General features: G+C 44.4%; 1 protein-coding gene across 1 annotated transcript in view; it reads left to right on the top strand.

The window, feature by feature from the left end:
• Positions 1-14797, top strand: part of Epac (Exchange protein directly activated by cAMP) — a 396150-nt gene that overhangs the window by 175163 nt on the left and 206190 nt on the right. Inside the window, exon 3 of the mRNA XM_071662355.1 lies at positions 528-616. Coding sequence (XP_071518456.1) covers positions 528-616 — 89 coding nt within the window. The remainder of the gene's footprint in view (positions 1-527; positions 617-14797) is intronic.

Genomic DNA, 14797 nt, shown 5'->3' with positions numbered 1-14797 from the left:
CGCTTCATATCATCTCCAGAACTATCATCTTCGAGTTACTGAAACGGAACCGTGAAATAGTTGACCCTCATGATAGCTTCGGGTTTATTCATATTTGCTGAACTGTGTGTGAGTCTTGGATGAGAGAATACATACAAAGTTCCGTCACATGAAAAAGAAATGTACTTATTGAATTTTATGCATGAATTTCAACTTTTTTCTTTCAGATATTCTTATTAGAATAAAAAGAATATATATATATATATATATATATATATATATATATATATATATATATATATATATATATATATATATATATATATATATTTATATATTGGTTAGTTACATTTTGTAGAAATATATCTTGCATCACACTCTCAAGTACCTTAGGCACACCAGATGATCTGTTCTGTTCCCACACCAGCTAACTTGATGGTTGGCATTAGAGGTACACCAGTGAGTATAAGTGGTAGGGAATTATTGGCATTAGTGAGGTATACTAACGAGTGTAAGTATGAGTTACTAACGCAGGGTTTGTGTTGCAGTGTACCAACGTGGTGACGTAGGAACCAACTGGTACACCATCCTCAGTGGCACGGTGGACGCCCGCCCGCCCTGCTCCTCAGGTGCTGAGGTAAGTACTGTCCCGTGGTCCACATTCACCTGCAGGTGCTGAGGTAAGTACTGTCCCGTGGTCCACATTCACCTGCAGGTGCTGAGGTAAGTACTGTCCCGTGGTCCACATTCACCTGCAGGTGCTGAGGTAAGTACTGTCCCGTGGTCCACCTTCACCTGCAGGTGCTGAGAGAAGTACTGTCCCGTGGTCCACCTTCACCTGCAGATGCTGAGGTAAGTACTGTCCCCTGGTACACCTCCACCTGCAGATGCTGAGGTAAGTACTGTCCCTTAGTCTACCTTCACCTGGAGGTGCTGAGGTAAGTACTGTCCCTTGGTCTACCTCCACCTGCAGGTGCTGAGGTAAGTACTGTCCCTTGGTCCACCTTCACCTGCAGGTGCTAAGGTAGGTACTTAGTATGGAAACTTATGTCATGCAATTTCAACATTAAGGATGAACAGCGAGTTCTGCCTGTGAGCCCGGAATTTTAAGAATGTGTTGTTAGATGAGGGAAATGATGAGTCGAAGGGTAGAATCTCATTTTCTGTACATCGAGTAGAAAACAGCGATTCATAGTGATTTTGTGACCTTATTAGAGAACCAACGACTTGTTCTGTCTGTTACTACCTGGTCGATGCATGTAGTTATCACCTTGCACTCTGCAGTAGTGTTCTCAGAACCTTGTATGTGGAACATTGTTCAGAAATATGGAACAAAATAAAGACATTTTTGGCACATCTTTTATCGCCCACATGGGGTCTGTATCACGCGATAGTGTTTAAGTTACATTTATAATCATTCTGACGTCATTAAAGGTATAGCAGAATATACAAGGTACCACAGACGTTAGTAATAAAGGTAGGTGGTTATAGACCACACAAGTAACACACAGGTGAAGGAATCGTCTGTTCCTCACATTACGGTCGTTAGGCGAGTGATCCGCCACATTCCATGCCTCGCAAACATTGACTCCCCGGCCATAATATCCCCAAGTTCACCTCAACTTTCAAGGTTATTTCCGGACATGTGTCCACCACCACCACCACTAGATAATGTATTAAACCCAGTGGCAGGATGTTGAGGAATTAGCCACTTACCCTCATGTGTTGCGACGTATCCCATGCCTGTTGTAGGAGCCGACTACGAGGGGTGGGAGTAGGGGCTGGAAGTCCTCCCCTCCTGTATTAGTATGTATGTATCTATACATGATAGAATAAATGGAATATTCAGAGCCAAGGTATATCCCATGCACGCACCCTTGCCCTCCCCTTCTGACATTAATGATGCATCAGACAAAACACGGCTTAATACCATCCTATGAGGACGACACTGTCAATGATTACTTTTTCATCTCTTTATGGCACGTTTTGTGTGTGTGTGTGTGTGTGTGTGTGTGTGTAGTTACGTATTGCTGCTGTACCGGGAGGAGGGTGGGGACTCATCTTTTGAACATTCTCTATTATCATATGATTTTTCAAACTTCTGTATGTTGTCCATACTCATTATCTCATATGACTTAATTCATTTCATTTATACACTACTCATGTGCTACCAGACCACTTCTTTGCATCGACTCTGTCAAGTTTTGTCTTTCATTCAATGTTATGTCTTCCGGTTGATCTTTCCCTGCAGCTTTCGAAGAACTTCTCACTATCTACGTCATCAAACCGACTTTAACCCTTCCTCGGAGATCAGTTCTACTTCCGGTACCATCTTTGCTGCCTTCCCATGGAACTTCTCTATTAATCTTTTTGTGTTTCTTTAAGCGCGATGATCATGCCTGAGCGGTTTATTGATCCACTGTAGGCTGTGAACACTTTCCTAAACATTTTCTTATCCATATACTTATTTGCTTTTAAAATAATTGTTTTCCTCGTAATATGGGACTCTGGTGATACGGTAGGGACGAACTCGGCTCCCAAATACCTTTTGCATCTTATTTCTTGCTTGATGATATTATATTGAGGTCTTCTTTCACTGTGTCCCATCCTCATTAATTTCATTCCGGTTGAATTTCATCCAACACGTATCAGGCCAACTTTAGAGTTTGTTTAGGTCCCTTTGTAAGTTAATACAACTGTCATCAAATTTCATTTCCCTCGCGACCTTAGCGTCATCCACAAACGTGTTTAAGTTGGTGTCCAATCCTTCGCAAGTCATTCGCACAGATCAAGAAGAGCAATGTTCCCAGAACAGAACCCTGTGGCACTCCGCTGGTAACCTCGACCCATTTTAAGAAGGCTTTCTAAAATACGTCCTTTGTTCTCCTTCCTTAAGATGGTCTTTTGTCCACCAAAGGAATCTTTCCATTATTCCTGCCTAAAGATCTAACTTCTTTACCAACCTCCATTTTGGGAGTGTGTCAAGTGCTTTCTGGCAGTCCAGGTACAGACAGTCACCCAGCCTTCCCTTTTGTCTAGACCAGAGCTCACTCGCTTACAGAAAACTAGGAGATTCGTTACGCTCGAACCCCTTTCCCTAGAACCATGTTGCGTTTATATTTGTGTATATGGGCATGTACTTGTGTGTTGTCATATGTGCCTGTATTTTTTAAGATGTATGTATGTCCATATACATGTGGGTTTGTGTTTATATATGCATGTAGGGATGTGTGTATGTAGTGTGTATGTGTCTGCAGAAGTGTCTCAGGTTTTCCCTGGGATCAAGTGGTGACAGTGGACAAACTCGAGATAAGTAAGTTGGTGAGGCAGGAGACAAAATAATCTCCAAATGAGACTGTGAAGAGCGAATATCTCCTTGCTATGTACAGGAATACCGACTGTGCCATGGATACTGCTGATTCATGTGAGTAATATTGTTATCCAGATGAAGGAACTCGAGACAGATGTGAATCCTGGCGTGATGTGTTTGAGAAGCTGCATCACCAGTGGGTGTCAACCAAAGTTTCATGTTTCCGAAAGTAAAATATTAGAGTTTGCTTTCTGTTGACTTTCTAAATTTTTTTTTTATTCTTCTCTCTGGCTTGACACTGACCTTTGACGTCTATTTTCAAAATGCTGGTGTCGTGTTCCAGTATAATGCTGGTGTCGTGTTCCAGTATAATGCTGGTGTCGTGTTCCAGTATAATGCTGGTGTCGTGTTCCAGTATAATGCTGGTGTAGTGTTCCAGTATAATGCTGGTGTCGTGTTCCAGTATAATGCTGGTGTAGTGTTCCAGTATAATGCTGGTGTCGTGTTCCAGTATAATGCTGGTGTAGTGTTCCAGTATAATGCTGGTGTCGTGTTCCAGTATAATGCTGGTGTCGTGTTCCAGTATAATGCTGGTGTAGTGTTCCAGTATAATGCTGGTGTAGTGTTCCACTATAATGCTGGTGTCGTGTTCCAGTATAATGCTGGTATTAGTGTTCCAGTATAATGCTGGTGTCGTGATCCAGTATAATGCTGGTGTCGTGTTCCAGTATAATGCTGGTGTAGTGTTCCAGTATAATGCTGGTGTCGTGTTCCAGTATAATGCTGGTGTCGTGTTCCAGTATAATGCTGGTGTAGTGTTCCAGTATAATGCTGGTGTAGTGTTCCAGTATAATGCTGGTGTCGTGTTCCAGTATAATGCTGGTGTAGTGTTCCAGTATAATGCTGGTGTCGTGTTCCAGTATAATGCTGGTGTCGTGTTCCAGTATAATGCTGGTGTAGTGTTCCAGTATAATGCTGGTGTCGTGTTCCAGTATAATGCTGGTGTAGTGTTCCAGTATAATGCTGGTGTCGTGTTCCAGTATAATGCTGGTGTAGTGTTCCAGTATAATGCTGGTGTCGTGTTCCAGTATAATGCTGGTGTAGTGTTCCAGTATAATGCTGGTGTAGTGTTCCACTATAATGCTGGTGTCGTGTTCCAGTATAATGCTGGTATTAGTGTTCCAGTATAATGCTGGTGTCGTGTTCCAGTATAATGCTGGTGTCGTGTTCCAGTATAATGCTGGTGTAGTGTTCCAGTATAATGCTGGTGTCGTGTTCCAGTATAATGCTGGTGTCGTGTTCCAGTATAATGCTGGTGTAGTGTTCCAGTATAATGCTGGTGTAGTGTTCCAGTATAATGCTGGTGTCGTGTTCCAGTATAATGCTGGTATTAGTGTTCCAGTATAATGCTGGTGTCGTGTTCCAGTATAATGCTGGTGTCGTGTTCCAGTATAATGCTGGTGTAGTGTTCCAGTATAATGCTGGTGTCGTGTTCCAGTATAATGCTGGTGTAGTGTTCCAGTATAATGCTGGTGTCGTGTTCCAGTATAATGCTGGTGTAGTGTTCCAGTATAATGCTGGTGTCGTGTTCCAGTATAATGCTGGTGTAGTGTTCCAGTATAATGCTGGTGTCGTGTTCCAGTATAATGCTGGTGTTAGTGTTCCAGTATAATGCTGGTGTAGTGTTCCAGTATAATGCTGGTGTAGTGTTCCAGTATAATGGTTTAAGAATAGCGTGTAGCGAGGCTTGTCCTCGTTGTCCTCGGCCAGTGTGGGTGACCTCCGACTGATTATATTATACAAGTCCTGGTGATCACGGCTGCTGGTGCTCGAGCACGCCTCCCCGGTGCCTCAGGGTGCAACTTGCCTCCCACATCAGCTCCTAATGACTGGAACATTAAATGTCGTACGTCAGGATGTCACTAGTGCCGGTGGATGTTGAATATGTCCCCCACGCACGCCAGAGGGCGGTGGTCTTGATGGTGTGAGAGAGCGACCAAGATATCTAGGTGCAGGAAAAAAAAAAGTTGTGCCAGCGAGAGCATATGACATACTGGAACGAAGTATAGGAAGCCACAGCTGATGAGACAGCGAACATAATGTGTTGGACAACATCTAAATGTTGGAATGTAACGGGAAAAGAAAATGTTTACATAAAGCGGGTGAATAAATTGTTCACGGGCCATAACTATTGTATGACCTGTCAGCCAGAGAGAAATAAATCCTTCAGAGGTGCAGAACATTTCCCCAGACCATCACAGACCCACTCGGTATCGAACGCAAGGGTGGCGCTGGATAATAATCATTCCCACACAGATAGATTTCCTTTTGATTCTATTCAGATATTCGAAACGGTCAATTCTCATCGTGATTTGAAGCACTGAGGATACTTCGATCACATATACTGCTTCGTGCAGGACGAGGTGGCCTAAATATGCAACGCTATACACCGGGACTCAAGCTGGCCTTCATGCAGGATCAGATGGGAAGAGTGAATGAATCTTGGCGAACCTTGAGCCCCAACCTTGATCGTGTTTTCTTTTAAACAGTACATTTTCAGCTGCTGTATACGGCCCCAGAGAATGGGGTAACGAGGGGTTGAGCCACCCTCTTATGGCCGTCACTGGAACCATTATCCCCGATGGTGTGATAAGAGGTGAGAGCCTGGTGAGAGGTGAGAGCCGGGTAAGAGGTGAGAGCCTGGTGAGAGGTGAGAGGTGAGAGCCTGGTAAAAGGTGAGAGCCTGGTAAGAGGTGAGAGGTGAGAGCCTGGTAAAAGGTGAGAGCCTGGTGAGAGGTGAGAGCCTGGTAGCACTTCCTCGTCCACCCGTGTAGAGGCCTGATGACCAAGGCCGCTCCCTGCCATGTAGGCTTGACCTCCCCGGGTCACATATCCCGCTATGCGGTCATGCGGTGTGTAGCGAAATAAGACGATGTATAATATCCTTATCTGATAATGAATTGTTCTAGAAGCGCTTGAGATGCAGCAAACTATTTTTGTTCTCATTTACGGTGTGTTGAAGTACATACATGATTATTGGAAAGACTCAATTTCTTTACTGTGAAATAAAAAGATATTAATACGAAACTAAATGAATATAATGCTTGTTTTTGTACTTAACAAAAGACTGGAATGATGATTTATGCCGAGAAAGCTTGCAGATGACTGCCAGTATGGTATACAAGGATCACTGGAATCAAAGATAATGGAAATCACTGACAAATAAATTTTGTGCATAAAAATCTCCTTAAGGCAAGAGTTGATTAATGAAACTGGTTTCTTACAACTGCAAACTCTATGATAACATGCAGAACACATTACAATAAAGAGGAAACTTCTGTTAAGTCTATTTCATAAAACGTTACTGTCTATCCGTCCACGGTATGTGGAAACGGCGAGGAAGTTACCAGACGCACGATGACAAACCCTCCCCTCCCCATACACAGTTGCCAATATATGAAACATTTCCTTGGCAGGATGAATTTTTCTGGCTGCTGGGATGGAATATTTCCGTGAAAATATATTATTGTTGAAAGGGTAGGCCGTACCGTCAGCATGGAAGGCACGTAGCAGGAAAATAGCGGGATGAATCATTAAACCACTGAACAGTGCCTTCCGCCGTTCAAGGTGTGGTGACCAGGGAAGAAGGGCAGGGTGACCGGGGAAGGAGGGAGTGGTGGTGGTGGTGTTGGTGAATGAGGGTATGGTAACAGGTGGGTGGGAGTGTGCGCAGATGAGTGAAGGTGTGGTGGCCGGGGTGGGAGGGCGCTGTGGTAGAGATAGGGTGTGGTAGCCCTCAGCAGGAGAGAGCAGGTTAGAGCCCGGAGGGCCTGAATCTGCTCGTAAATGTTGATCATTACCTTCCTTAAGGGACTGTACTTAATGACGCTAAACGAGTCAGACAAAACGTAGGTCTACATCAGTAATTCAGAAGGATCCTATTACTGTCCACCAGCATCTCATCTAATCGTGGGTTATAAGGACTGTTATCTGTTTATCCCATACACTCCCATGAGTGTTGTAGTTTGATATGAAATAACGAATTAAGATTTGAGGGGAAGGGTGAGGAAGGAAGGAAATTGTGATGGAGGGGAATGAAAAATGAAGGTAAACGAACGCAAAGACGTGGAGACTGTCACGATGTGGTCAGTTTGGTGTTCCAAGTTCTCAGTGTCTCTTACAAGTTTCCTTAACCTTTCTTTCATTGTTCTTCCTCTTTACCCTATTTTCTCACTCTTTCCCCTCTCCCTCTCCTTCTCATACCTCCTCTTTAACCTCATTAACATCAAATTTCCCGATAATAAGCAGGTGTTGACGGAGAGTGTGTCAGGGGATATCCTGTCTGATGCACTTAAACCGTGAACCTTGTTGAGGGACAGAGAGAGAGGGCGTTACACCAGCCTCCTGACACAAGACACAACAACTGACACCACGACGATCTGATGGATACACTGAAGGTGAGGGAGGGAAGACCGTGTCTTTGCCAGGTGTACGTGTGTGGCTGGGGTGTTGCTGTGAAGTTTGATTATAGGAGCTGCCTTGGTGGGCGGAGAGATCAACCTATAGGTGGTCAGATGAGATCTTCCGTATATTTATCTTCAGCATTTATTACAGAGTTTATCCCCCAACCATGCGCGTCTCCCTCAGCAATGCACCGCTCCTTTAACCATGCGTCTCTCCCTCAACCATACGCCTATGCCTTAACCATACATCTCTCTCTTAACCATACATCTCTGCCCTAACCATGCATCTCCCTTCGCCGTGCGTCTCTCCTAACCTTGCGCCTGTCCCATGACCATACGTGTGCGCAGACTTCTAAGTTGTTATTTTTACGGATAAACGTTCGGAAGATCTCCTCCTCAGAGCTTTCCGTGGATGAAATTTAATCAAAATATGTTTCTCATCTAATTTGTCCTTTGCCACACAATTCGTGCTCCAGTGCTTCAGTATATTCTTTCTGTGTTACATGATGTTAGTTCATAGATGTTTTCCTGCCTGCTGATGTGCAGGTGGATGGAGAGGAGCTTTCTGCTTTACTCTCCTCTTTCCATCTGTATCTGATGTTGAGGCGGAGTCTTCTGCTTTACTGTCCCACCTCCATTTATAGTGATGGGTGGAGAGGGAACGTCCGTCTTACTATCGTGTTTCCATCTCTGTAGCTTAAGAATGTCTGATACTGGTACTGTCCTCCCGTAGCTAATCTCGTCATACACCATTATGACTACTTATCTGTCCTTCCCACGTACTCTCGATCATTCCATGCCCCTTCCCCACGCCCTACGCCTACGCCCCTTTCCCACGATTCACGTCCCTTCCCCACGCCCCGCGTTCCTTCCCCACGCCCCACGTCCCTTTCTACACCTCACGTCCCTTCCCCATGCCCCTTCCCCACACCCCACGTCCCTTCCCCAAGCCCCACGCCCCTCCCCCACGCTCCTCCACCACGCCCCTCCACCATGCCCCTCCCCCACGCCCGCTCCAGGTTGACAGGACTAATATATAAGGTGTCCTGAGGCTGAAAAAGTCTGAATATTTTGAAACTTGGGTTTTTTGAAAAGATGGAATCCATGATTTCAGTGGGAAGTAAGTTTTCTGTATACACTTCAAATTTCATGAATACATAAAAAAGGAATATTCTAAGTTTTCATGAATACTTTATATTCTTATAAGTACTTTAAGGTATACGAAATATTTAAGGTTTTCAAGGACGTTTTAAGGTTTAGGCAATGGTTATTTTGCCAACATATTGACGTAATGATGTTACGTCAACATTAGTTCTCATTTTCTTTATATCCACGCTACTGCTGGATATATCGACTTTCTCTTATAGAAGGAAAGTGTTTTGCAGATATCAAGAATCCCATAAATATCATTCCTGATGAATGGAAAGATCAGTTCTGATCGCACGAAATCCACCAGAATCTTGGGAAGGCCTACCCGTCGCCATCCTGAAGTGCAGGGAAATTGTTCATTTAAAACACAGAGTAATTAACCTCTACCTGTCCCCCTAAAGGGGGCTTCGCTCCCCTAGTCCCCCAGACCCTTGCCTGTCTGAACGTAGCTTTGAGGTTGACAATAGTTGCCTTAAACCCAATAATAATGATGTGGCGTACATGAAGATATGATCAGTATCAGCATGATGGCATGTGACCCATCGTTGCCGATACTTTGGTTGAAATCTGTTGGCCAAATAACCACTACGAGGTTCGAGGAATTCTTTAGACTGTCAGGAAGGTTTTCATAAATCATATCAAGCAGTGAACGGTAAAAAGTAAGGAAGCGCAAGATACACATCTGAACCCAGATCGTTTTTGTAACTAACATTTTGACGTAAACACGATGATAACAGTTTGCACAGGACACACACAGCCTGATGTTTGATCATCATACGTATGTAGTGACGGGAAGGGAGGAGGGAGGATGTAATGCAGGGAGAAAGAGAAGGAAGATGTGATGCAGGGAAAAAGGGAGATACAAGGAGCGGTAAAGGCAGGGAGAGAGAGAGGTACTGCCCCACACCTGATGATTCTTTTCCTTTCTCACTTTTAAGGCCTTCGTACCTTCCACCCTCCTCCTCCTCCTCCTCCTCCTCCTCTTCCTACTCCCCCTTCTCCTCCACCACCCTACCGCTCTTCCTCCCTCTTCACGGAGTAATTAGCACAAAATTGGCCTTTGATAAGATGGTAAAGATTGTCGTGCATAAATACGGTTTTATGAATAGGGTGAGAAAATCACGTTACTTGATCTTCCTGAGAAACAGATGCAAGGAAAAGACGCGTGTGTTGGCTTTGTTGTGGAGGGAGGGGAGCGCAAGGCCACACACCAGAGGAAATGTGCCACGACGTAAACAGTTGAGCAAGCTTGGAGACGGTAGGGGAAGAGGTCAAGCTGGAGACGGTAGGGGAAGAGGTCAAGCTTGGGGAAGAGGTCAAGCTTGGAGACGGCAGGGGAAGAGGTCAAGCTTGTAGACGGTAGGGGAAGAGGTCAAGCTTGGAGACGGGGGGGAAGAGGTCAAGCTTGGAGACGTAGAGCGATGAGGTCAAGTTATGATCCTCGTATCTGTCTCCAGAGGAAAGTCATCTGGTTGACTGACCTCCAGAACCTGACTGTAATAAATCCCAGACAACAGTACTCTCACATAGGACACTGGAGAAGCTCCATACAAGCACTACTGTGGGCATACAAGCACTACTGTGGGCATACAAGCACTACTGTGGGCATACAAGCACTACTGTGGGCATACAAGCACTACTGTGGGTAATAACGTAATAATGATCTTCCATTGATTAGTTAAGTTCTGTAAATAACATGACTATCCATCCATAGTGTTCGGAACAGTCATGTGTGCCCCTCCGAGTGTGGGTACCATACCTCTCTGTACCACGTAATGACGTGCACACCTGCGAGTTGTGTGACCATAGTGCTAGAAACCTCAGACATCCCTGACCCATGTTGATCAGAATGTAAGAAAATAATTATGTCTATGAGTGTGAGCTGGACGACCGCTGGGCTGGGGTGTTCTCCCACGGCAGACATGCCCAGCCACCTCTCTCTGAGAAGGAGCAGGGCTAAGTTAGGGATGTGTCAGGCCTGGACGGCACTCCCGAGGGGCGGGGGGGCCGTGAGAGGGGAAGGTTCCTCATGATCCAGTGTTGGACGACCAACCTTGACAGATGGTAGCTGTGTGTGTGTGTGTGTGTGTGTGTGTGTGTGTGTGTGTGTAGCTTAAATCATCTACTAAGATACGCTAATTTCCAGTTCAGTAACGTAAGTATTTAGAATATTGATGACATTTTTGTTCATTTCTTGAATACCTAAGTATAGTGATGCAGCAGTACGAGGAAGAGGAGGAGGAATCCGGCGACCTACCCAGACCTGCATCGGAATGTGTGATAGATCAATCACTGTCATTCGCAAGCCCGAGTAACTGATTAATGTGATCCACTGGAGGGAATATTTGAGGAGGGAGGGAGACCTAATGGATCAGGAACGAGTAGATGGTGCAGAGGAGCGGGGTGAGGGGGAGGGGGAGGGGGGGTGTAAAAAATTCTAGGGTGGTATTTATGTTCGTCTTTACTTCGTCATAAAAAATCCATATCAGAGTATACCCCTCGACGCCTGGGTGTAGAGGAGAGGAAGCAGCAGCGAATGTCCTTTAATTTTCTTTACGTTTTGTTGAACTTGTTCTTCACCTGTTCCCTTCATTCCTCTCTTCGTCTTTTCTGTACATATTTCCCCTTCCACTTTCTTCTCTTCTTCTAACTCTTACTTTCTTTCCTTTTCCATCTACTTTCTCGTCTTCCTTTCTCCCCTCTTCTGCTTCCTCCTTCAAATCTCTCTCCCGTTTCTTCATTCCTCCACAACCACCATGTTACACCATCCTCACCTTTACTGCCCCTCCCCCACATCATTAGCACCAACTGGCCGTTAATAAGAAGGTGTTGCCGAAAATGTTGCCAGGGAGTTTGGCCGGACTCGCCTCGAATATACAGCATCTTTTTTCGGGTGAAACACGAGGCTGTGTTATCTTACTGGCATGAGCCACTGCAAACCGCAATGCTCTGGCGTCTTTATGGAGGAAGCAGAGGTTCCCGATGTGTGTGTGTGTGTGTGTGTGTGTGTGTGTGTGTGTGTGTGTGTGTGTGTGTGTGTGTGTGTGTGAGCAATGTAAATTACGGATGGTGTCTGGTCGCAGGCAGTGATCGATCCCCCGCTGGCCAGGTGAGGCTTCCCACGTAATGTGTCTACTGAAGTAAGACTTCAGTTGACGTATCTGTGTGTCAACCTCCAAGCTGGAGGGATGCAGAACGTATGTATGGTAGTGGTTACTACAGCCCCCACGTGACCAGTGTGCATAAGTGTGCAAAGCATTCAAAGGCAGTTCTACGTTGCTATGTATTGGTTTGTCAGTGTAAAATGCCTGTATAAATCTATTTTTAGAAAGGTTCAGATTTTCAGTCTTTTGTTTGATGATATGACTATGGAGGTGCACGTAAAGACGGCTGCCTTCTCTTTGCTGTCACTGAACGTTTAAAAGATCTTTGTTGATATAACTTAAAAAGATATTTCATGTTAATTTTGTGTGTTTAGCAATAACAGGATCTGTCAGACATGTGAAGCTGAGTTACCTTCCTCAGGGGAACGATGTTTTCTTGTACCAGATGTTTGAGGTGATTCCATTTCTGTGAGACGTTTTGCTTTACTTTCCTCTTCACGTTGTAAAATAATGCTACTTCCTCTGATGGTACGGCTTTACCATGAGTCAGTGTGCGTATCATCACGTAACACAAAAATGATGGTTTCTGGATGTTGCAGGAAATGAACAGAGTACACCAGTGGTCAGCGGTGCTGTCTGTGCAACACCGTTGTGTATATTAGCATACAATAAAACCCAAAGAGGTTTTTTGTGTAAACGTATGGCAGATACACTATTGCTGAGTCAAGTTGATCTAGTCATGTGCTGAATGTTTGTGTTTGTCTGTTGTTACAAGGGCAAGTGTTTTGAAAGTGGAGAGGGGAAGGGGAGAAAGAGATACATAGAGAGAAAGCGAGAGTATGATGGAGAGGAAAATCACTAGAATATGACAGAGAAGGAAAACAAGAAAGAGAGGCTTGGAGAAGGACAGCACCTCTCAACATGGCTTACCGTCCCTCACTCATCATCTCTCCCTCTTCAGTCAATCTGTGACTCGTCCATCCCGACTTTCTGTCTTTTCCTCATCCTCTTCTATGGATTCAGACGTCATTTCAACACTCCTAAGTCAGGCCGACGGTACCAGCTGACCCACGTCCCCATCGGAGAACAACATCGTGTCACTAAGAAACGTGATGACTGAAGCAAAATGTGGCCAGACCTAAACCAAAGATGATGATGAAGCAGTAGCTGGAGTTAGCATTATGTAAAGGATGATTGTCAACGGTTTTTTTTGGGGGAGTCCTTAACAGCGAGCACCTTGAGAAATCTTCGTGTGGTTACCCCATTGAAAATCCTGTAGTGCTTCCCGTGTCTCAATGTTCATACTCAAAATTGAAGAGTTTATTGGAAGAATTTCTTTAAGGTTTTGACTTTTCATTATAGGCCAGGGAAGGTGGTGATGATTTGATGTAGTTGGGCTTTGAAACGAGGAATGTAGGAGAACGAATTTAGAGATAAAAAGCTTCACTAGAGGAATGGTTCCTTTACCTAAACAGAAGGTGAACCTAACCCTCTTCTGTGGTCATGTCTGATACAACAGAGCTTGTGAGAAGCTACAACTCAAAGAAAGGATGAGAGGAGCTTCTGCGTGAGAGAAAACGTCGATATCAGAGAAACCGAGGAAACGAAACTTTGTTTCTTAAAGAAGTTAGTGTGGCCGAGGAAGCTGAGATCAAAGTTGTCAACTCAGTTCTAAACCTGAAGTGAGAGGCCACAAAGTTTGTACTGTGAGGGAGGGAGAAACGTGGCTTCCTTTCAGCGTCCAAACACAATTACCTGTACCAGGCACCGATGGGGAATTCAACAATTCACAGTCATGCGGTTCAGAGATACAGGTTCAGAAACTCTCTGCTGAAGAAGCATGAATATCCTCCAACCAGCTTGATCTGAGGGATGATATTTGGCGAAGAAAGTGACAAAGACACCTCAAGGCAGGAGACAAGGTGGCTCAGGCTGAATGGAGACAGTGGGCTGGAGAATGTTCTCCTTGTCTGGCGTCTGTCTTTGTCAAACACGGTTCCTAGTATGACCGTCACAGACAATGTCAACACACGCTTTAACATAGCGTACTTGAGCATAATTTGTCTTGAAAGTCTCATGAGATTCCGAAGCAAAGGAGTTTTTAATGCGTTCGTCTCATAAAGACATTTACATACAATCATACATCAGGTATTTGGAAATCATATTTGGGGACTTCTTTTATAGTGCTTACGGTGTATGGCTATAATGAAAAACATTTGCTGTTGCATCTGTTAACGAGAGAATAGGAAGGAAAATACGCAACGATAGAGAACAAAGTAATGATGCTTTGGTGTTGAGCGTACAGATGAAGTCCATTAATTTTCTGTCTTTATATTAGGAAAGTCTAATTCATTGAACGATTATGGCAATTAGTGAAATAAAACTGCGTGGAAAGCTTTGAATAAACATCGTTACGCAAGTGAAAAGCCTAATTAATATCAGCAGATTCTTTGATGATTAGCCAGCCTAATTACGATACAGCATACTCATCCAGTACCTGATTAATACCCTAATTTTTCCTCTCATCTTTCATCAAGGTGACGTTACGGTGGACGACCTAAAAACTCACACAGGCATCAGACTCAGCGAGGAATGAGGCAGATCATGTGAGAGCCTCGTAGAAGGTTTAATCAAAAATTTTGTGGGGACTATTTGAGGTAGACGCGGTAAATGGAAATGAGAAATGATGAGAGTGAAGGTAATTTAAGGTTGAGGATGACGCTCTGATACCGTTCTGTAGTTAATCCCTGACGAGAATGTACGTTTGTGTCCCTCCCACGCCAACCTGTGTC

The sequence above is a fragment of the Panulirus ornatus genome, chromosome 6, assembly GCF_036320965.1.
Source record: "Panulirus ornatus isolate Po-2019 chromosome 6, ASM3632096v1, whole genome shotgun sequence".
Taxonomy (NCBI): domain Eukaryota; kingdom Metazoa; phylum Arthropoda; class Malacostraca; order Decapoda; family Palinuridae; genus Panulirus; species Panulirus ornatus.
The sequence above is the reverse complement of the archived record's forward strand: the minus strand, read 5'-3'. Positions and strand labels throughout refer to the sequence as shown.